We start from the raw sequence: 23,551 nt of genomic DNA, 5'->3' as shown, positions 1-23,551 counted from the left end.
CAATCTTTCCCATATCTACAGCGACTCCATAGGCGCTATCAGAGCTTTCCAAAAGGTCACGGTCTGCGCACAGGCTTTCAGAATTGTTGCAAAGAAAGAGATTAGGAACCACTTCATATACTGGTTCCCGGCACACTTAGGACCAAAGATCGGCGACGTGCCCAACCTTAACGAGGCGGCACACGAGGCTGCGCGCACGCTTACAGACCGCGCGGCTTCACCCAACCACTCGGAGAATAAGGACGCGCTCACTACATACAATGAAATCACTAAACACTACTAACTACAACGCAGACAGTATAGCACGCCACACCACACGCTTACTCGAGCTCAAGCGGTTACACTCAGAATGCTACAAACAGACACATACCTCCACGCAAAACAGATTACACCATTACATGCCTGAGCTCTACGAGAAGTCTTATTGCACCAATTGCAATACATCGCTTAACGTATATCATTTACTCTGGCCGTGCTCGCAAGCTCACATAAACTCCGAACCGGACAAGCGCAAGTTTGAAAAAGCAATCCGGAGCGAAGAACTCTATCCCCAACTCTGGGCTGTCCAGCAGGTCCACGACGCCGCCAAGAAACTCAACCTCCCGGTTCTGTCGTGGGAGACGCCCGCTCCATGAGAGCCCAAAGCTCTCGTGGCCTGCAGGACATGAATAAAGTTGAATTCCCTCCTTCCTTCCTTCCGCCATAACATCCTAATGGAAGACGATACATATACAGTTTGCCTATTCTTGTGTCGTTACTTTTGCGTCAAGGTGCAAAACCAACATATCTAGCACATGTATTAATACTTAAGCACATCTCGATTTGGAGCTGCTGCTGTAGCCCATGATAGCGGATAGCAAAGGCGCAAGGAAAATAGAGGGGGCACTTTAACGAAATCGATTGGCCAAAATCAAAAGCCTTCAATGACGGCGTCTCTCGTACACCATGTGTGATGTCCGGACGTTAAGGATATCCGCCGACTGAAGAAAGGCTACCACGGAGTGCTTTCTGATGGTTACCCAGCTTGTTTGCTCCGCAGCATTAAAAAAAGAAGGAAAAGTAAAAAATAACCGCATCAATAGCCCAGGCTCAATCATCGCACGTAGCGACTAAACACGCTCAGGATATTAATTCATTTCCCGGCGACAAGCGGCTATGCTTTATCAAGAACAGACATAACGCCGGCGGGATAAGCATTGTGGTAAAGTTCAATGCGCAGGAATAACTTTTAATTATTTTTTTCTTTTCTTTACGTCATCACGCGTCACCGCGGGAAGTTTAAAAAGTTAAAGGTCAGTACGCCACGTGGTGGCACTCAAGCGAACTAAACCCTCGTGTCCAGAAAAGCTCGACACGCGTTATGTTAAACAACTTTGATTGCTGGAACGGACTGTAACACAGCCAATGCAGACCCCGCTCGCTTGCGGCATCGCTTTCCCATGTGCATTATCAAGGTATATCTGGTAAAAAAACTCCCACGTAACCCTATGGGAGCGCCTGCTATGGAGTGAGCAATGAATACACCACGCCACTGGGGCAAGTAAATGGGGTTCATAACCGGCCCCGAACGGATGCCTCGGCTTGTTTGTGCGCACGCCGACTTTCACACAAAGTTTGACGGCAATTGCCGGTATGTAAACACTGTCGTCACAAGGTACGATTTCCTGCTTTCTTCATTTTTTTTCTACCGATGGTAACGTATATGCCTTGCGAGTACGCCTTCTTTATGTGGTGAGAGGAGGTGGTGCTTGTGAAAGCGACAATGGAGAGTTTGAGAAAAGCGTTTGGAACCAAACGTAAGCGCAATTTCGCAGGTATAAGTATAGCGTTGTCATCACTACGAAATAATGTAGCATCCGTATGTGATTAGATTCCTGCGGTTTAGTTACATTAAGTTACCGTAGGTTATATGGTGAGCTTAACCTACATAGCCTTTATGTTCACTAAGGAATGGCTTTGTCGCACATGGTGACACCCATGGCTCTAACTTGACTGTCAATTCTCGTGACGCTTACGGTCTCACTCGCGTTGATTATCAGTGAATCTTAAGGTGAGCTATCGCTTCCTTTAAGATGTCCTCGAGAGCTACTTATGAGGGCATAGGGCCAAGTTCTGATATTGTTTGGTCATTGCGTTGTCCGTAGGCATAATGAGACGCGTGCGCACATAAACAACAGGATGGTTGGTGATTTGTTGTCTTGATTTCAACATATTTGGCTTCTTCAACATGTTTGGTTTTTCAACATCATCTTAACGCTTGCGTTCATGTATATTAGACTAAATGTTTTGAAGGGTCGCGCACCGCAAAATACCGCTAACACACTCGCGTTCAAAGCGTTAAAACGCGTGAGCTCACAAGAGCTATTCTAAACATCTGTAATGCCTTCCTCAAATCAAATCATATCAAAAAGGGCTCACTGTAAAGAAAACAAAGAACAAATATTTATAAAGATATTTGGAGCGCTAGCCAATATGGCTATAGCTCTCGGCACCATGTCTACCTAAGCCACGTTTATGAACAGACCTGTAATGCATAGGTTATACGTAGCCCGAATGAACATTCCAGAAATGTCACTTTACAATCCCATTGAAAATAGAAATTACCAGTCAATACTAATACCAATCAAAGCCGCTACAAATGCAGTATTCCGAGATGTAAGTGATAGAGAGAATACAAATGTCTAACATTTAGAAAAAAAGGTCAGACACAGAAAGGAAACTATCTGACGGGTAAAGTATTAGTGACATGTTCTAAATACGACACGGAGGACATACCTGGCATTCACATTACTAGTTTAATTGCTACACGACTGATTTTTTTAAAAATCTGATGTGCGCGTTTATAGTTGCGCGCAACCTTTATTTCGAGTGGAATGGGCTACAAAATTTTAGGACCATATTCAATTAACCTTTCCCCGTGTGTTTCCGCAGGCAAGGAGATTAAAACTGCAATTCACTGTGTGTCAACCGTTACGAGTTCTTAAACAGAACAAACTTAACGGCAACAGATTAGTACTATTGAGGATAGCACATACCAACAGCGCACTTTTGTAGGTCCACTCAGAAATGAACGGTATTATCGGAAGATTTACAAATGGTTTTATGCTTGGACAATCAGCAGGCGACAACGGTACAATTGTCAATGCGTGTTTCTGCAATCGTACAAACAATGCTATATACGTTATGTATCTGAAGCCACATGTTTCGTCCCAATAACTTGACTGTGAGAGCAATTAAGAAAACATAAAGAACGAAGTACGTTATACTTGCAGTAACCCCTGGCTTTATTACTCTTCAACATGCAACACCTAGGTTTTCTGATACAACGTTAACATTTTCTTTTAAATACAACTTTATCTAATGCGACACCGACGTATTTAAACGTGAAAACGCGCGCAGTGGGGTCGTTATGAACCGGCAAGTTCACAGAACTGTAATCTACAACCATGTGGTAAACGCCGGTTACTCGGTCGTAATTTGCGCTCTGAGGTATCTTGATGTAGTTAGTTTGAAGTAGTAATGCGGTGTCGTCTGCATACAATATAGTTTAGGGAAACAAACATCTCATGGGAAGTCACTCATGTACAATGATATTATTATACTTCCTTGAAGCCTCCCTCAAGTCTTCTTTTTTCTAATCAGACGTCATCAATTGCCAATCAGACAATCAACAATTACGACACATTGCTTCCGGTCGGTAAAATACCTTTAGAAAAGCTGAGGTGCCTTGTTAGGAAAACCATAGCATTTAAACTTTGCTAGTAATACATAATTCGAGACCTCTTAAAATGCCTTTTCTGTGTCCGCGAAAATGCCAATGGCAGTTTCGTTGTCATGAACGACTGAGCTAAGTGGGCCAGTGTAATGGCAGTTATGGATGCTGACCTTCTGATAGCATTACCGTGCTGTTTAGGACATGTGATTTGCTTACCATTAAGAAATTGGCTCACACGATACGTAAGTTTTTTTTCAGAAGTAAATTGAGAATGGGGGGGGGGGGGACAAGTACTATGATTAGTCGATAACTACTTCAGTTGTATTGGTTCCCACAAATGTACACAGAGACTACTCTCGCCAATTTAGGCACGTGAGGTTAAAAAGCATTGCATGGGGCGTTATTTCTCACCCGGCGCAATGGCCATTGAAGCAGATTGTTGTGGTTGTTCAGTATCTTTGATGTCATGCCCGAGCGCTTCATTATTTATTTATTCAAAATACTTTACCGGGCCACAGAATGGGCATTTGGTAAAGGAAGCTTGAAAGAAATTTAGATAGTATAATGATCGCACAATTATACAGAATACAAAGCGCTTTGTTTATAATAATGCAAGGACGAGTCAAGATTTACAAAAACTCTAAAATCATCAGATCAAAAACAGAAAAAAAGGCAGAAAGGAAGCAACGAAGTTATTTGAAGTGAGATATGAATGTGTAGGTCGGTACTGAATTTTTCTTTGTTAGCTTCAGTTACCAGGATATTGGGAAGGTCGATCAGCAAGCGGATGACACGTGGAAGCGCAGATGAGTCAAAAGCGTCTCTTTTGCAATAGATAGGCGTGAAGGAAAGATGATTACGCGATCTTCGTAAGGTGAATGGAGAAACTTGCAGAGCTCTTTGAGATGGCCTTGGTCCGTGAACGTACTTGTTAAACAGCAATAAAAGTGCTAGATCAGGACGAGTGTTCAAAGAAGGAATTTAATAAATAGTTTTTAATTTGCGTTATACTTTCCTTGAAGTTGTAATTTTGTGAGATGAATCGAGCGGCTCTATTCTGAACTGATTCTAGCATAGCAGTTAAATAAATGTTATGAGGGGACCATATTGAAGAAACAAATAAAATTTAGGGGGAACAAATGTAAGATACGCTAGTTTGCGGACGTTAGTCGGCGTCTACTGGAGGTTTCGGCGTAAATATCCGAAGTATCGGGAGGCATTTCCGCAGATGTTGTTATGTGTAGTCCAGGAAAGGTTTGGTGTCAGGGTTACGCCTACATATTTCAATCAAGTAACTACGAAAAGAAGTAAGTAATTAAGAAAAGAAGTCAGTGAGAACAGCGAGTGTGAAGATTTCTCAAATAATTTCCTGATATTCGACGCTTGTAAACTGGAAGTTAATGTCTGTATTGTAGGCCTAGGACAGAAAGAATCCGATGGAAATTGAATAGAAGGATCGTAACCGATATTAGAATAAAAGATATTGAGAAAATTAACCGAGCTTTCTGTTTGGCTTTGAGAGTTAATGTTTTAATTTGTCACCTATACCTGTAACTACCCGTACCAGCTTCCATACTTGCTTGACATCAGAGCCTTCTTGGACAATCCCAATACTTTTCGTTGCCTTTCCTTATAACCTAACCTAGCATTTTTGTAATACCGCCATTGCAAGGGCAAATTAAAGTGCCCTTTAAGAAAATGGACTTGAGGACGCTGAGTGTCACTTAGGCGGTACCCTGCTACACGAGAAGGAAAAGCGTTTTTCAAGTTGGAGGCGGTGGCGATCTCGAGTCTGAAGGCGATACATGCATTTGTTAACATAAAATGCGTGCGCAAAAACATTCTTTTTATTTTTAGAAAGAACTTTTATAATCAACTCAAGTGCAAGTGATGTAGGCTACCGTAAATTCAATAACAAGATTAATTATCACGACCTAAGACAAGTCAACGCTTGAACAGTAGCAGTCTGAACGACGCGTTTCGTCATACAGCCTGGCCATTACCCGGCGTGGCCATAAACATCCCGAGAGCGAGTTTTGATGTTTTGTCTCTTTTTTCAGTGTGGCACATTTTATTACCTTGTCACATTACTAATTTAAAGAGAAAGTTACTCCTGACTATGTTTTCAATATTACAATACTTACTTTTTATTCGTAGCCAACGAGGCTACACACTTCATCACCGCGAAGTATGTTCGCCGAACACACACGCTGATCAGTGCGCTCTGCAGTAAGTGTCACTAAGCGTTCCCGTATGGAAGCCTACGAATGACACTAGTATAGAACTCGCTCAGATTGCACTCAATTTTCTTGTGTGACCGAGCTATAAAGTACTTTAACAAGATTTTATATTAAGGGTTGGTTTTAGTTTGTTTTGTCTTCATAATAGGTAATCTTTTTCCTGTAAAATTTCCAGAATAACACGCGCTATCAATGGACGCATAGCTACCTAATCATTGCGAAATGGATTAACTGGCGTTGCTTGGGCAACTAGTTCCATGGTACGCCTAATACAGTTTACACATGAATGTAGATATTACCGCAGTATAAACCTTCAGAATCTCTACATTGCAGTATCTTGCGCATGGTATCTATTTCTTCCCCAAATTTCACTCGAATGATCATGACAAGAAGGTCGTGGATAAGTAGGTGATCGAAACAAAGCAGTTTATTCGTGGTCCCTAATGAGAATAACCAACACTCCGGCGGAGGTTGCTTGAGAGCATTTAAAAAACAACGAATAACGATCCATTCGTTGAGAAGTTTGGAAAGCGCGGAAGCGTACGAAAGAACTGGCTTATGGCTACAAGGTTACCTTGTAGCCATAGGTCAACGAAAAACTAGGTCAACGGAAGATGTTGAAGTAGAGCAGTTTCAGGGGCCCCTGTCTGGCCGTGGTAATAGTTCCTCTGCCGTCCCACAGGACTATCGGTATGTACTACTGACTTTGCCATCAGGCGACGGTATGAAGGAGTGTTTGTTCTTACGCTGTGACGTAGCCGGGACACTATACTGCCTCGAAAATTTCCGTGACCCGCTGCAAGAACTCGGTACTCCGAAAGACGTGACTTGTATAAGGCCCATCAGAATGACGCATGTGTGGCTCATCAAGCTACGAACTCCAGAGGTGAAGGAAGTGCTGGTTAAAGCGCGTGGTCTTGAGGTAAAAGGGCGGTTTTCCGCCGTCATTGACCCTGTACAGCAAGACATCACGCTCAATGTGCCCTGGGTTCCATTCCACGTTACCAGGAAAGCAGTGAAAAGACCTTTCAACAGCTATGGCGAAGTGAAAGAAGTAAGATAAAAGGATGGGAACGTGGTGTGTTGCTAAGTATATTGCGACGTTAGATGTTCTTCAATTAGTTTCTTTAGGGTGCTGAGGGTGCCTCTGCACAAAACGTTCAGTGATTATCCGTATACGAACTCCGAGAGCAAAATTGTACGTTTTGAGTAAGAGGGTGTTGATTTTGTTCTCATCCCTTTTGAGGAGTTAGAGGTAAGGGATGGCATAGGTAATCTTATTGAGGACAAAGACGTGGACTAAGCGGAGGAGTTCCACCTCTCTTAATGCGCCGTGCTTATTGGATATTCTGCCTGTGAATCATATAATATGGTTCACTGTTATATGAAGTGTTTTGATTGTATATGTTGAGTTAATTTCATTGTATGTGCAGTCCTAGCACCCTGAGCCTGTAGACTTTAGGTATGGGTGCCGCGTTCATTGTTATTTGCATATCGAAGATACGTTTTTCGTAACCGCGATAGTCGTACAGGAATAGTCCGGACTTGGCACGGAAGCATACACGATTCATGAGTTCCGCACAGGCTACCATCTTATCGGTGACAGTCTGCAGGGTCTCCTGAATGTGACCGTCGGAGCTTCCCGTCATCCAAAAGGTGAAGTGGTCGGCCCAGAGCGAAAACTTCAGATCTGGGATGGATTTCAGGGCTCTAGCCAGGGGCATCATGGCGATATTGAAAAGGCGAGTGGATAACACTGATTCTTGAGGTGTTCCAAAACTCCCCAAGGAGTGAGAGGGAGAATGTTCAGAACCAATGGTAATAGTGGCCGTGAGGTCGGAAAGGAAGGTGGCGATGTAATTATGGATTTTTTCGCCAGCTCCTATAACGCTGAGTTCCCTCAGGATGGCCAGGGGACTGATGTTATATAAAGTTACATGAAGGTTGATGCCTATAACTGCCTCAGTGTCTACGTCAGCGTTAAGTGTAACGCTCTAATGCTTCAGGTGAAGCATGACACCTTGGGTGAACAAGAATTCGTGGAAGCCTACCATATTTTAGAGGTATACGTTGTGATCATAGATGTATATCGTGAGGCGGTTAAGGGTTACGTGTTGGAGTGCTTTGCCTGAGCATGAACTCAGGAATCTCGAGCATAAATTGGCTGTGTTATTAACTTGCCAGGTTTAGGTTTGAAGACTACCTTGGCATCCTTCTAAGTGGCAGGTAGGCTACTGGTGTTAAGGCACTAGTTAACGTACTTATTGAAGGCGGTTTTATGATTCTTAATGTTTCGGACAAACCTGTTATTCATGAGGTCCGGGCCCGGTACGGATGTGGTGCGAGATCGACAAGCGCGTGTATAACTTCAGTCTCCATTATGGGAGTCTTCATGGCGTCGTTTTGTGTGCTGGTATATTTAGGCGCTTTGTTTCTATGCATGTGGGGTAGTTGTTTGTCGCGAAGATTCTGAAATAGGCGGCTTAAGTTATCCTTGTTTGAGTGTAGGAGTTTGTTGATATGATGATGATGAGTGGTGTGCGATGGGGTGGGATCCAATTAGTGCCGAAGTAGTCGCCACGTTCTGCTACTGCCGGTCATGCTTTCGCATTTCTGGCCCCGCTGTTGACAGGCGAGCTATATGGCACACTCATGAATTTGGAATGTGGTCCGGCAATTCCAAGTCTAATTCTGCCATTGTGTCGCCTGTTTTTCCACCATTGGAATAGACTGCTTACTCCCAAATCTGAAGAAGTTTGGCGTCAACGGTGATGAGGGCAGGTTCAAGGGTAAATTGGCGGCATGTATTTGTGTGTCATTTTTAAGTTGTTATGCCCATTCCGAAATGCCCTTAATCTCGGCGGGCGACGAGGATTGACAGGCCTCTCGTAACGTGTCCCACTTAGTAAGGCTCAAGGGCTTGAGAGCGAGGAATTTGTGCCAAATGTGGATGTGGGTTTGAAGAAGACAGGTGTCACTGCCTAGGTTAATTTCCAGATTAGTCCAAGTGACCTATCGTATGCGATGGGTGATGGTGAGGTCAGGGGATGTGTCTTTGGATACGTAATCATCATCATCAGCAGCAGCAGCAGCCTATTTTATGCCCACTGCAGGAAGAAGGCCTCTTCCTGTGACCTCTAATTACCCTTGTCCTGCGCCAATCGATTTCAGCTAGCACCCGCAAATTTTGTTTCATCGTAGTCTTCTGCCATCGCTTCCCTTCTGTTAGTACCCATTCTGTCACCCTAATGGTCCATCGGTTATCTAATCTGCCCATTACATGACCTGCCCAGCGCCATTTTTATGTACACAATTACCTAATCTGGTGGGCATATTTATAGTGTTGTGGAGTGCGAGGCGATCGTCTTGAATGTGGAACTATAAGGCCCTATCCTGGGGTGTGGATACAAAGTGGCCCCATACCTGATTTGGTGCATCGAAGGCGCCAAGTACTAGAAGAGGCTCATGTTTTGCAGCGTCAATGGAACGTGCAACGAGAGCATTGAAGCAATGATGTCTCATCTGGCGCCGTCTGTAGATGTTCAGTAAGTATGAAGCTGACTCTCGAATTTCGGAAGGAAGAATTTCTTAAAAGCTGTGTTCGACGTCGATGCCGTCGAACCGGTAATGAGTCGCAGTCAGTGTTTTTGTATGAGCATAGCAGCGTCTGGTTAACTTGCGGATTTACTTTCGTGTGGTTATACCCTGGGAAGCGTACGGGTCCATGGGTCTCCTGTAAGGCAATGACCACAAGGTGATTAGGGTAGGAGGTCAGATATTATTGAAGATTCGTTTTTTTTTGGAACTCCCTGCAGTTCTATTGCCACACCACAAAGTTGGAGCGATTAGGGCTGGCAGCAATCATGGCGGTGGGGCGTCTAGAGTTGTGCAAAGGTTGAGTACGCCTATGTTTGGGTTTATCACGGTGACGGCAGCCATTCATCGTGTGGAATGTGGGCTTGGACAAAACCAAGAAATTTATCAAGTTCTTCATTATTTGCTCTCTGGCCGTTCTCGAGAGCAGCGATTCTGCTCTCTGAGTGAGTAATCGTGTTCTCCTTGACAGTGAGACTGGTATACATTTCATTTCCGAGAGCATTGATCCTGTCGTTATGAGTTACTATCGAGGGATTATCCAGGGATTATTCCTGGCGTGGTGTGGCAGGGCTTTTCATTTGCTTGCGGGTGAGAGAGGGGGGTCTCGATAGATTGTGTTCTATTGGCCATGACAGGAGGTGGGGGTGACGTGCGCCGAGTGTTCGGAGGAGTTAGGAGGTGGGTTAGCGAAATAGTAGGTCTGGGTAAGGGATGTTGTGGATCTGTGGCAGGCGATATGCTGCATTGAAGCTCGAGCTTTAGCCTGTTAATTTCCGCCGTTAGAGTGGAATTTTGAGCTAGAAGGAGGTTTTCTTAGCTACTGTTCTCAAATGAGGAAGCTGCCTCTGCCCAGCATACCTAGGCTAGGTTGTGCGCTGTACTGGTGGTAGTTAGGTTCGTGCGCAGGACGGGCCAAGCATCTTTCCTGTGAAACGAGCTTGGTCCCCGCTTCTTGCTTTTGCTCCAACTCCGTTGCTGGCTAGGGTGTTGTGTTCGATAGAGGCTGGGTGTCTAAGATGAGGAGCGTTGCATAGGCTTGGGAGGTGTCCGGCATTTAGGACGAGTCTTGGTTTGAAACGTCCATTGAAGGGTCCTTGATGCCACACTTGTCGCAGATGGTGATGGTAGTCTAGGTACAGATGTCCGCTTTGGCGGCATTTGGGGCAAGCCTTCACCTTCTGACGGAAGGGAAGGAAGCGAAGCATACAGCCTTCGTAGGTAATGTAAAAATGGACGCTGGTGTCCAAGAAAATCTCCAAGGTGGTTTTGGTGGTGCCCATTCAACGCGCAGCTCCGACGGTGATGGTTGGATTGTATCTTTTGAGGGTGATAATGATTTCGTCTTTGGGGCAGATTTCGTCTTTGGGAGGCGAAAGGTACCACGCCAGTAGTTAGTAGGGTTGACGACATGGGTGACCATGTCGTAGAGGGTTCCGTCTAATTTTAGGGTCCTAATGTCGTAGTTCCCTTCGAACCATGCTTGATGCACTCACGAGCGCTATGTGATTTGTACGGTTGACCCTGATCTGGTCGAGGCTACTGATGGGCAGTCCAGCTGCCTTGAGAAAGATTTGTCATGGGACACAAGGCTGTAGCGAGACGCAGTTGAGACCCCCACGTGTCCGTAAATTACCTAGTAGTGCGAACAGGGCAGTCGTAGCGGCCGCCTCTCCCACATAGATGCTTTCTTTAAAACTGGCGCGCAGTTGTAAGCCGCTGAGACGTGGCGGGAGGCAAAAAGGCCAGCGTTCACTCCACGGCATGGGCGCGCCGCTTACCACATCGCGGTGGAATCCTCGCTCATGCTAGGCCGGCAATGAAGCCTCGCGTGGAAGCTATTCAGCTGGGGGGACGAAACGGTAGCGCCCTCGCCAATGGGGGTGGTTATGCCCAGAAATGGTGTCGCACAGATGCTTGCTCTACTCACAGATGGTGTGACGTGATCAAGCTTTCAAGAGGCCCGGGGGCGGCCATTAGATGGAAGGCCCGTGAAGCCAATGGAACCCACGTCGGCTCGGGCGCTCCTCTCGAGCGTCTCCTCGGGTCATTGGATTATTTTGCATAGTACGTGGAGCCCTTGTGCCGAACATTCTCAAGGGCATTGACATAATAGGTTTCAGTGTCACAGATGCCACTCTGAATGTTCCCGCCTACGGCGGTGACTTTACGCGTGTGTGTGTCTCTAAAGAAGTCGGCCAAGCAGTGAAAGATGTCGTAGAGTTCTGTAAAATGTCTGGTGCTAAATTCAATTTGGAAAGTACGCAGGTGCACAGTAAGGCGTTTGGAACTGAAAACCAACCACCTTTCTAGATGTGAAGTAGACGTCTGAAACCACCAGCTACCTCGGTGTGTGTTTCGATACGGCCAACATAGGGTGTACAAAATCCTATTTAGAGTTGTGGTCTCACGACAGAACTACCACACTGCCACGGTAGCACTGGCCCCTTTACTGAAAGAGCAGATTTGTGAAATTGTGATGAATTTTCAGCTGTATGGTATGCAGTGCATGTGATGCCGCATTTGCCGGCAATCGTGAATCGAGTAGATAGATTTTTCGCAAGATTTATCATGGACAGCTGTTCGAGCACACTAGGTGCAGCAATTTATTTTTAAACAAGCGAAGGCAAGCGAACGTAGAAGTAAAACGTGAAGTTCATAGGCGCCTTCTTTACGAACCAACTCAATCATATTATACTTCATTCTGTAAAACAATTAGGCGCGAGTTGTAGGGTGAGCCGAGTGATAGTGTCCAAGGTGTACTATGGGGGGGGGGGGGGGGGCGGGTGCGCACCCTAAAATTCTACAGGGAGGTCAAGCAGCGGTTTTCTCAAGAGTACTCCAAATATTTTAAAGCGGAACTATCGTTACTGAAGCACTATAGATATGCTATTCCTGCAACTACTATAGTGGTCTCGACCTGGAGTCCAGCAGGCATCTGACATATTCAAGCGTCTTCGAAAATATCCTGTAATAACAGCGGTTAAGGAATTTTCTTAAGTTACATGCATAAAGTTTACCCATCAAGATATGGCTAAGTATAATGAGGATATTTTAGTGCCATCGTCAACGGGCAGTGCGCTATGCGCCTATCGAGAATCATAGCATCATATCTTTCAGTTTTGTGCAAATGCAGCACACTTTTGACACTACATACGAATTATGTTTGACGTAGAGGTATACCCAAACTGGGAATAAGTCAACTTTCTGACAATAGAACACCTCAAAAATTATAGCAGTGTTGCAACCCTGTGAATAATGGATTTGCGTGCAATTTGGAGATCACCAACTGGCTACATCCTAGCTCTCGAAAATGCTAAACTGGCTTGGACCCACTTGTATGATCCTTCTACATATGCAAGTTCGCTGCTTGACGGCGAATCTGAGTCCAGAAACCGATGGCAGGCGTGGCAGGAGAGCCTGCAGCAAAAAATTGTCTCTGTGTCAATATGAGATTCCCTGTCTCTCTGTGTTAGGGAACCTGGGAAAAATGTTTCAGTGCGTGGTACTCAAAATATGTGGGAAAAAAGATAAGGATACGCAGAATTCATAAAATAGAAGTTGCTGTCTCTAAAGAAAGCGCAGTGGGTAAGATAATCGCGTCCTGAGCATGGGGTCATAGGTTTAAAACTCACGAACGCCAAATTTTTTCCTTTCAAATTATTTCTGTTTCAGCAACCACCGCAAGGGGGCCAACACAGGGGACCGGTTCCACATGAGCTCCCGATTCAACATGAACTTCCTGCGGACTGCCACCTGGAAGCGCTAGAACAGAACGTCTGCATCATTCGACGCAGCTCGACAAGCGGCATTCAAAGGGACCATCCGCAACGCTGTGAGTTCATTTTTCACAGATTTATCCATTTCGACAGCAGCAAGGCCGCGGCAGGCCAGATAAGCCTACGGAGGATTGCCAAGCTTTGCTCCCCAAGGCCACCCGCCTCGCGCCTCGACCACGAGCCTCCTGCTCGTGCCCGAGCTTCGAGACGGAGCTTTTGGCCTCGTGAACCACCTGACCGCCTCGTACCGGCTCTTACAAGGCGAGGTACACTTAATTTCTTACTCCAGATGGAGTATCAAGTGGAGGGGGAGAATATCTCCCCAGAAGAGGATGCTGAAGATAAAGGCTGGCAGTCTGCGGCGGCCAGAAGAGTTGGCGCCAAAACGCGCACGGCTAACACTAATGCGCCATCGCCCTAGTTGGGAGCGCGTCGTCGCAAATCAGGCGGTCCTGCGCTAAAATCCAAAGTGATACGAGTAGGACGAATGCCCTCGCTTCCTCGAGACATCAAGATTGTGGTCACGCCGCGAGGTGGACTCAATATCTCCAAGATTGGCGTTGTTACGGTGGCTGACGCAATACTCGCCACCACTGGCATGAGTCAGGAAGATCTATGAAAATATACTCTATGCCCAAATGTGCAGCAAAATATTATAGTGGCCAGTACTCCCAAAAGCGAGAACGCTAACTGCTATGTCCGGATGAAGCAGATGCTCATCTCAGGCAAGGTATGGGCTGAGTGCCTACATTAAGGCCCTACATGAAGGGGGTGATCCGCAACATCCCTCTTCGAGACAGCCCTGAGGTCATCGATGCCAATAATCCACTCGCCTTAGCAGCGAAGAGAATAGCCGGAACCGGCACGGTTCGACGGGCATCGTGTACCGAACTTTGTAAGGTATGGACCGTCACTCATGCAGTGCTCGCTCTTGCGCAAGCAAATCGACATGTGCTATATGTGCCGCCACCTCAGTCATCGCGCCGACGTGTGTCTCAATCCCGGTGACACTATTTGCCGTGGCTGTGGTGCCCCTAGTCCCAATGAGCAGCATCAGTGTGTACCCCCAAGTGTAAACTCTGTGGTCGCTACCATCTCACGGTTAATAAGGACTGTACTCAAAGGTTTCCTTTTCTCAAACGGAAGAGAAAGTATGCTGTCTTCGAGAGAAACGGCATAATCTTGTGGCGGCAGCAATACCTCCGTGCCATCCGGAAACTTCGCACCTAAAAGGGGTATGTACGATGATCGACCCTTTTTGCAAGATTTATATTGTATGGGCAAATACCTTATTTTTATCACCGCGCAACCTGCACCTTTAATTGATCCGTAAAAAAATATCTGAGAGGCAAAAGAGGCGAATTACGTTTCGCTGTAATTGTTAGCATAAAGAAATCTAAGCACCATTCCACTCTAAGAAGAAGGATAACAAGCGAAACTGTTTATGTGGGCCCCTTAATGGCGAACTGCACTGCCACCGCGGGTCGGCCCGGCATTGCACTACCATCGGAGTCGGCCCACGTATGGGAAGCGCTTAACGCCAGGTTCACCTCGGCCGCGGGTCTGGGGGTCTGGCCGGTATTGCCCTCTCTTCGGGATTGGCCCACGTATGGTGAGTGCTTAACGCCTGCTTCGCCTCCCCCGCGGGGGGAGTTTTTTGCTTACAACGACGGGAAAATTTGCTAGGATGGTAGACGTATGCAGCTTCGTTCTAAAAGTGGTAGCGCCCAAACTTTCGCTGCTCACAGCAAAGCTGTGTGCACAAACGCCGAACGTTGTTGCTTGATATTTCAGTGCGTTAGCGTTGAAAGTGGCAGCGCTTTTTTTGTGGTCGCATTTTGTTAGCACCACATTTTGGTGCCCGCTGTGCAGTTCACGCCAATCGCCTGGCCAGCGCTTGTACATTTTGCTGAATAATTTGTTTCGCTTATAGCGTATCACGAATATGCAGTACCCTGCATGTTGCTTAAGCGTAATAACTGAGCAGTCCCAATTCATCAGTCGTTTGCCCATCTTGCGATATTGCAATCTGTGTATTCCTGTCGACATGCTTCAATTCTTTTTGTTGTCAGTTTCTTTTGTGCAGCCACATATACCACCTCGACGAAACTTGGGTTAACGTCGGACATACCAAGAAAAAGGTCTGGGTGGATGTGAAGGTCATAACCCGCGAGGATGCTTTTCGGGAACGTCTGAAAACAAGCCTTTGCGCACCCAGCGGCAAAGGTGGCAGGCTGATATTATTGCACGCCGCTAGCGAGAGTGGCTCCGTAAAGCCATGGGAGATGGCGAATACCACAAAGCACTGGATGGGCCACCATTCGAGAAGTGATTCTCTGAGCAGCTTCCCCAAACGTCAAATCACGGAGCCGTATACTAATGGACAATGCACCCTACCGTGGGCCCACCTCGAGAAAGTACTTAAAGCATCAACATGAAAGGTTGTCATTCATTCTTGGCAAACCGAGAAAGGCTTTGCGTTTTCTCAGCGTCAAATAAACCAAAGCTGCTGAAGCTCGTACTTCAACATAAGAAAATATTTCGGCCCATCGCGTCGGTGTATTTGCTAAGGCTGCCGGTCCCGAGGGCGTGAGCCTTCCTCCATATCCTTGCAAGTTGTATCAAATTGAATTAATTTGAAGCCAGGTGAAATGTTATGTAGCGGTTAACAATAAATACCGCATTCACCCTTGCAGCTGTCGAAAAGTTGCTGCTGGACAGCATCAATTTTCTAACGGAAGAGAACTGGCATAGGGTGTGTTCTGATACTCAGTACATCGAAGAGGAATTCTGGCAGCGTGACGGCATAATTGATGCAAGCCTCAACAGGCTTGAGATTTCACTCGTATCAGATACGAGCAGCAAGAGCGATGCGATTGATAGTGGGATGAGCGGAATAGAAGAGCCGTTGTGAATGCGGGCGCTGTCGCAGAAGCCTCGGCAAAATTTTCTTTTGTGCTTGTGTTTCTGCCTCAAGCTTTTACTAATCACGCGGCACATGGAATAAATGACTGTGAGGTCTTACGCGCCAAAATGCAGTATGATCCGAAGGAACAGCGTAGAGCTCCACCGTGGAACAATGTGTGCCATTTTAGGTTTTTTCCTTTTAATTTCGAAAGCTCCCCCTTAAGCTTAATCAAGCTCGCGTGAAAAATACGTGAACATATGCGTTCTTTGACATGCGCCAATATTTAATGTACCGGCGCTTTTACATTTGGCCCACATTGGAATTTGGCCGCAGTGATCGAACCCGCAAGCTCACACTTAGCAGCGCATGGGTGCTAAGCAGTCGTTGTGGGTGCAGGACATGTGTATTGGTTGTGCGAATAGTCACGAATAGTTCTGGAGTGCTGCAATCATCTGGAAAGAAAGTTTTCAATAATAAAGACGCTGATTGTGCTCCTTGCATCGCATGGCATGCCGCAGCGTGACATGCCGTCCATTGGATATATAGAATGCGCGGCAAAGTTCACTGTCGGAGGCATTTTTCAAAGGTTACAGAACTAGTGTATTTTGAATAAGGGTTCAACTGAAATTTAGTTCATACGTAGATACAGCAGTTATTTCTTAGAAGGCATGGTTCCTCGCGAAACAATTAATTTTTAAATATTCATATACAAAATCTATATATCAGCTTTTAAAAAGATCATACGATTTACCTATGATTAATGTTTACAGTACCTTATCACTGCTAATATATATCTACCATATGCATGCACGTAAGCAGTCATCGAAAATGCCCATTTGCGGATAGCGCGAGCGCAACCGATAACCGAAATCTCGAATGAAATGTTCGGACTACTTGCTGCCATAATACATTTGCATAGGCTCCGCCCACATAATCTTCGCTGCACCGCCACATAAAGTTTTCGCCAGACATAGGCGCAGTTAGAGGGTTGGCGAGAGCTTGCGCAAACAACGAACGTGCGGATAACACAGGCTTCTGAGAGCAAGAACGAGGATGATTAGACATCGAGGCAACGCCCTCGCTCCTCATGCAATACACGGCAAACTATTGCGACAGCAGGTGTGCCACAGCAGATCTTCTGAAGCAGGGGTTCCCTTTCGCCCGGCAAGCTACGTCGAGGCGTGCTCGTGCTGTGGCATCGCAGCTAAAGGGAATTTAGGAGCCGTTTCGTTTCTACCAACGCGGTAGACCATCTTCTCGCTCAATAAGGGATTTGACGTTTTCGCCTCAAAAGAACTGTTGACAACGGACACCCTTGCCTGGCGGACTTGTTCAGCTCTATTAAACCGAAAGCCGTATATGCCCCATCAAGTGGAAAATTCTGCAAGTGTCCGGCGTTAACATCGCATGCCAAGAAAACCCACGTAACAAGTGCTCACGTCACGTTCCCGCCTCTTGACGTATGCTGAGGCTCGCACTGCAAAATCCCACGGTGAACAGCCACGGTATCGTGGCCCACTATCAAATATGGATGAAGGTGGATTAAATTGCACGAAGGTTGATTGAAGTGGGTTATGGTGGACTGAAATGGATTGAGCTGGAGTTTTTTTTAAGGAGATTACTAAGACAAGCTCCATTTGCTTTTGCACTCAGATCACGTAAGTATTCTTAAGTCACTGCGAATTTATTTGCTCTGTTCGCCCATCGACTACCAGTCGCGTCGACGCAGGTCTGTAGCAGACATATATTTAAGAAACTGGTCCCCATTGTTGCAGGCCTTAAGCAAGGTGAAGAGAAAGTCATGTGCTACTCTGTTGAAAGTCTTGCTGAGATCCACTTGCAAAACATCTACCTTAGATCCATCAACAGAGATAACCTTGCCCAATATCCGCATGGCCCGCTGATTATCGGTGGCTCAACGTCATTTGAAGCCGTATGATTGATGGTTTCCGATGACTGTTCAGAGGCTAAAGACAAGCAGCAATAATCTTAGCTCGAATTTTCTAATCGGTCGTTGAAAAACTAATTGGGCAGAAATCGCTCACTGTGGACACTTGCCTTAATTGCTGTTTAGGCAATAAAATAGTGAAACCTCGCCGCAGAGATAGCGGCAGCAATCGTCGCTTTCAAATGGCATAGCATACGTCGCGTAGCATTAGAATTACTTCCGGTGAAAATTTCTTGTAAAAATCAGTGCTGAGCCTATCAACTCCTAGTGGTTTTGTTAGTTTTTCCTAACCGAATGCCAAGCCTATTTACCTCTCTGATAGGCATTCATCCGTTGGCTGTTTTGTCTCGACATTTGTGGAATTTAACAATGAAGTATATTTTTGCAAGTGTTCACGGCTGCATGTGTTATTTCATATTTGAAGAGGTCCTTATATGGTTGAGTAGAAGCACCCTCGATGTAGATTTGTGGTGAGAGAACGGTGCTGCCGCATTGAAGTGCTTCTAATCTGTTACTTCTGCTCGCGTTCTTTATTTTGTGCTCAAAATTTTCAGTGATTCCATATCTCTGTGCAGTCATTCTTCCTAGACCTTGTCATGGCACCTTTGTACTCCTTCCTAAGGATTTACAGCAGCTGCCGTTTTTACTCTTTGATACATTCTGTAAAGACACCAGGGTGACAGTTTGCAGCCTAAATTAGGTTTTTCGATGGTCGCTTCCTGTGGCACGTTTAGCTCTTCTTTACCGCTCTTTTTCCCTCTTCTTTTGTAAGTAGAAACATCTGACGTTGTTTCAGCTCTTCCCATAATATCGCGTCTACGTTCCCTCCATTCGTTCTTTCCTTGACAATGTTTCTAATCGCGCCTCGCAAATCTTTGTCATCCGGCGGGCTCACATTGAGCTTCCACAATTGTCACTCTTTGAGCCTATGTTTTTCAATTATGGTTGTGAGAAATGCATGATCTTAGAATGCGACTGGCGCCACCTTAAACGCAGGTTGTACGATAAGAGATGGGTGGAAACGTAAAACCGATCAAGCTTAGTCTAACAATCGCTTTGCGAATGTTTATAAACCCGATTGTCCCCTGGAGCAAGGTCAGTAAAACTGCAAATTCTACCTTCCCGAAAGCTTCAGGGGCTCTGCTAGGCTGGTGTCTTGAAATTGTTTCTATAGAATCATTGGAAGCCCATAAAAACCATCAAATATTTGGAACATATGGAATGGCACGGGGAGTCCAGATATTGTCTCAGGCTTCAAAAGACTTCATTTCGCTGGGCTGCGTCATTCAGAGCATGAATAGAAATAAAAGTAGCTATAACGTAAAGCTACTCCAAAGTTTTGTAGTCCAATTCTGCAATCAGCCCTCAACGATTGTTAAAATATTACAAGCTGCCACCGACTGTGCCTGTGTGTCACTCGATGCTACAAAAAATATCTGATATGATATGTGCACACCGAATATGCACGATTACACCAAACAAAATAAAAATAACTTTCTATTTCGCCGCCTTTTTCGTCATTGGCTTTGCTATTTTTTTAGCATTTTCTGGCTGCGTGAAAATTCACCGCGTGAAAGTGAAGGCGTTAAAGAAGCATTATATTAAGATGCCAAACAAAATGAAAATTTATCTGAATAGATTGAGAGTGCCGCGTTCCGAAAGGAATAGAAGGTGGCTGCCCGCTGATTGCTGTGGTACTGGCTACTGGGAGCCGCCAGGGAGCTTGAATTGGTCATTATCATCAGCCTGATTACCCCCACTGCAGAGCAAAGGCCTCTCCCATACTTCTGTAACTACCCCGGTAATGTACTAATCGTGGCCATGTTGTCCCTGCAAACTTCTTAATCTCATCCGCTCAGCTAACTTTCTGCCGCCTCCTGCTACGCTTCCCTTCCCTTGGAATCCAGTCCGTAACCCTTATTGACCATCGGTTATCTTCCCTCCTCATTACATGTCCTGTCCATGCCCCCATTTCTTTTTCTTGATTTCAACTGAGATGTCATTAACTCGCGTTTGTTCCGTCACCCAATCTGCTTGAATTTATATGCGTATAATAAACGAGTTTCGTTTCGAGTGTAACGTTATGTAGACCTTTCGGCATGTATATGACATTGCTCTGCTAACTCAACTTAGGTGAGTTTTTAGTGGCATTCAACTCGGCATGTATACGACATTGCTCTGCTAACTCAACTTAGGTGAGTTTTTAGTGGCACTCAACTTTAGTGGCATCTTTAACTTTAGGTTGCACGCCGCCGCATGTTTCGACCAGCCACGGCAAACTAAAGAAGGGGAAGCGGACCAATCGCAGACACCGCCACCAGCATGCTCATCCGGTTGTCTATTTCCACTCTGACTGGCTCGGCTCAATCGATACTCTGTCCACTTGAGCGTGCTACTCTGCTCTTCGTAGCCAATTAGATAAGAAAAAACTGCTCGATTTATGCAATTCCTTTCGCTTTCATAGTAAAATAAACTCACATCCTATAAGCAAGAAGCACATTTAATTGGGCTGTTCAGACAACGCTGCAGGTCGTGCTCAACGCTTGCCTCCCTGTTTACATAAATTCGATGTCAGGAGATTGGAATTAAAACAGATTGGAATTGCTTGCGGTCAATCATGCATACCTCATGCGACCCTCATGCACAAGAAAAAAATGTGATCTTTTTCCCGGAACAGTGTTGGAGTAGCCATGTTAACGCAGTTTCTCTTTATGGCCGCGTTCCTGCACGAAGAGCTCCGTCCATCTGTATTTCGGAACGGCAACAGCCTCTTGCGTGATCCCTGCCTTTCTGTGCTCTGCCTTTCAGTACCGCTGATGCCTGCATTTCAGTACCGCTGCAGATGTGGCTGACATTCATCTGACTGCGGACATCTTGGCTGAGGGCCTCCCGGAATCTGCGGTCGTGACCCTCTGCGACTCATGTTCGATGCCCCTAGCTCGTCAGTGACCGGAAACCGTCGACTTTGGCATCGCTGTGCTGTCGGAAAAAGCTTCGCGCCCTCGTTTCGAGTGGCTTGGGGGTGTCGCTGCAGTGTCTCCCCTCTCACTTCGGCGACCAGGACAACGAGGAGGCTGACGCCATATGAAGAAGGCAGCACATTACGTTACTGTACCTGTTAGCACCGCTGTAAATGCCATCGGCTATGCAAGGCACACGTTGTTGCGGCACTTTACGGTGATCCACCCGGATCGGTGCGTCGCCAGCAGTCGACCCCCCAGTTACCTTTCTGATCGCCGCATCACCAAACAGGAATGGTGACTCCTGCTGCGCCTCCTGATTGGCTGCTTTGGGTGGCATCGCGGAGGTACATCAACGGCAAATGTGCATCGCCGGCCAGCTCAGCGTGCGGCGAGCGCAACACAATCAATCTTCTTTGCATCTGCTACACTTTCTCGAGAGAGGGCGCCTCTCTACGCATCGCAGCCGCTGTTCCCGGCGGGTACCACGGCTCCGCCTACAGGTGCCATCTTTGGTTCGTGGAGGACACGGGGCTGTCGTGTACCTTGTGAATACAACATCTGGCTATCGCTGACAGCAAAGGGCTCGGGGACCGCTTTGACCTTCTCTTTCTGTTTTCTTCTTTGTACACCTTTACCTTTCTTAAGGCGTGAGTCGTACTCCTATAAGTGTTGCAAAAAATAGCGCCTCTTCCAAACCATCACTCTCCCTCGCTATCTCGTTTTTGCTTTTGGCACCGTGCTGCTCATCTCTCCGATCTTCCCTAACATGTCATGACGCTCGTCCGGAAAAAGCCCAGGCCGCCTCAAAGCCATAGTGCTGCGTCCTCTGGCTATAACTGCAAGTATTAAGTGCTGTGATGTCTACTTCATTCCTGTGTCCGCATCTTAGGTGCCCATCAATCTAACTGAAATACCGTACACCTCTGGCGCCCCTGCTTCCATAATTATGTCCCTGGCTTCAGACGCACTGCCGTCCTGACGCGCTTTGTTCGCAGGTACACAGCTTCTGCTGCCATCACCGAGACCACGTCTTCTGGTGCCACTGGCTTCTCCGGGGATTTTGGGCATTCTAGTTCTGCTTCCGCGTAGATAACCTCAGGCGCTCCCGGCGACTCCACGGGCACTGAATGGCACGAAGGTTCGAACCCTGTGCTCCACTCTTCCGCCTCCCCAGGATTTTCATCTGTTACTTTAGACACAGCAGGCGAAGCTACTGCCGCAGGCTTCGCTGTAGATTCGGCTTTCTGAGTTACCTGGCTGGTGCATAAGGTTCATGCGCCCATAAAGAAAGGTTAATGTTACGAGGTTACAAGCTGCTTCAATGTTTTCTCACGCGACGTCGTGTGCTTTCTGAAACACGCGACAATTGGACAAATGGGAGTGAGAAAACATTGAAACTACTCCCACAGCAGTAAAAGAGACGTGATCTTACAGCCGACGACTCAAAATGCGCTCGTGATTGTTAAGTTTACGAACGCTGCAAAAGAGCAGACAGCAAGAGGTTTCCCTCTTTTGCGGAAGTACCACCAGTAGAAGAGCTTTTTCACCTTCTTGCTTGGAACACACCCAAGGTTCCGCGCGATATGGCCCCCGGATATGGCCCACAAAAGCGTTTTATTAATGTGGTTATAGACCACGCACCATTTCCCTTTGGAATTTCGCTGTTAATATAAAACGCTTTTCAAACCTAGGAAGTTTCCTTCCGATCGCGGCAATGAATTCGCAGCCGAAAATTTTAAACTCCTTGGAGAGCTCACTAACATTCACCAGTTATATACGTCATCAAAACACCTTGAAATTAATGTCGCGACCAACCGCACCAATGAAGCGGTTGTGACCAGTCTTTGCGGCAAAATTGAGAAGAAGCCCCAAAGGCCATGGACACAACTTCTGCCTGATTTGGTTCCAGAATACAGCAGAAGACGACATGATGTAACTGGATACCCGCCTATGTTTATAATGTTCGTAATCGAATCTTTAATACACCTCATTTACAACCCATGAGAAAGCCTTCCGCAAGCCAGAGAAAGCACTGTTCGCCCTTCGATGCTTACCAGAAAAAACCAAAGTTATCTACGACAGAAAATTTGCGCCAGCGAGTCACGTGTGAGTAAGAAAGCAAGTCCTGTACGAGGCAATATAGCGTTGTAACCGAGGAAAGCTAAGCGCCAATATGGAAGCTCCTCATCACACCACCCGGAAACTTTCTGCCGTCAACTACGAGATCAACTGCACCATATGTCACATGTCAGCCGACAGATGCGCATTTTACATGTAAGCAGCCGAAGGAGATATTATTCACGCCGTAAGCTCTCTCTGCGCGCAGTGGGAGGGGGAAGATGTGATCATCCATTAGTAGACTGGGGTAGAAAGGGAGGGAAATGACGATTAGAAAGATAATATT

General features: G+C 46.2%; 1 protein-coding gene across 1 annotated transcript in view; it reads right to left on the bottom strand.

Annotated features, from left to right (window-relative positions):
* Nucleotides 1-16,536: 16,536 nt before the first annotated feature.
* The window catches only part of LOC142574160 (evasin-1-like), a 56,276-nt gene continuing 49,261 nt past the window's right edge, over nt 16,537-23,551 (bottom strand). The window contains exon 6 of the mRNA XM_075683315.1: nt 16,537-16,688. Within this exon, the coding sequence (XP_075539430.1) occupies nt 16,659-16,688 (30 nt within the window). The 3' untranslated portion in view covers nt 16,537-16,658. The remainder of the gene's footprint in view (nt 16,689-23,551) is intronic.

The sequence above is a fragment of the Dermacentor variabilis genome, chromosome 3 (genome assembly GCF_050947875.1).
Source record: "Dermacentor variabilis isolate Ectoservices chromosome 3, ASM5094787v1, whole genome shotgun sequence".
NCBI lineage: Eukaryota > Metazoa > Arthropoda > Arachnida > Ixodida > Ixodidae > Dermacentor > Dermacentor variabilis.
The sequence above is the reverse complement of the archived record's forward strand: the minus strand, read 5'-3'. Positions and strand labels throughout refer to the sequence as shown.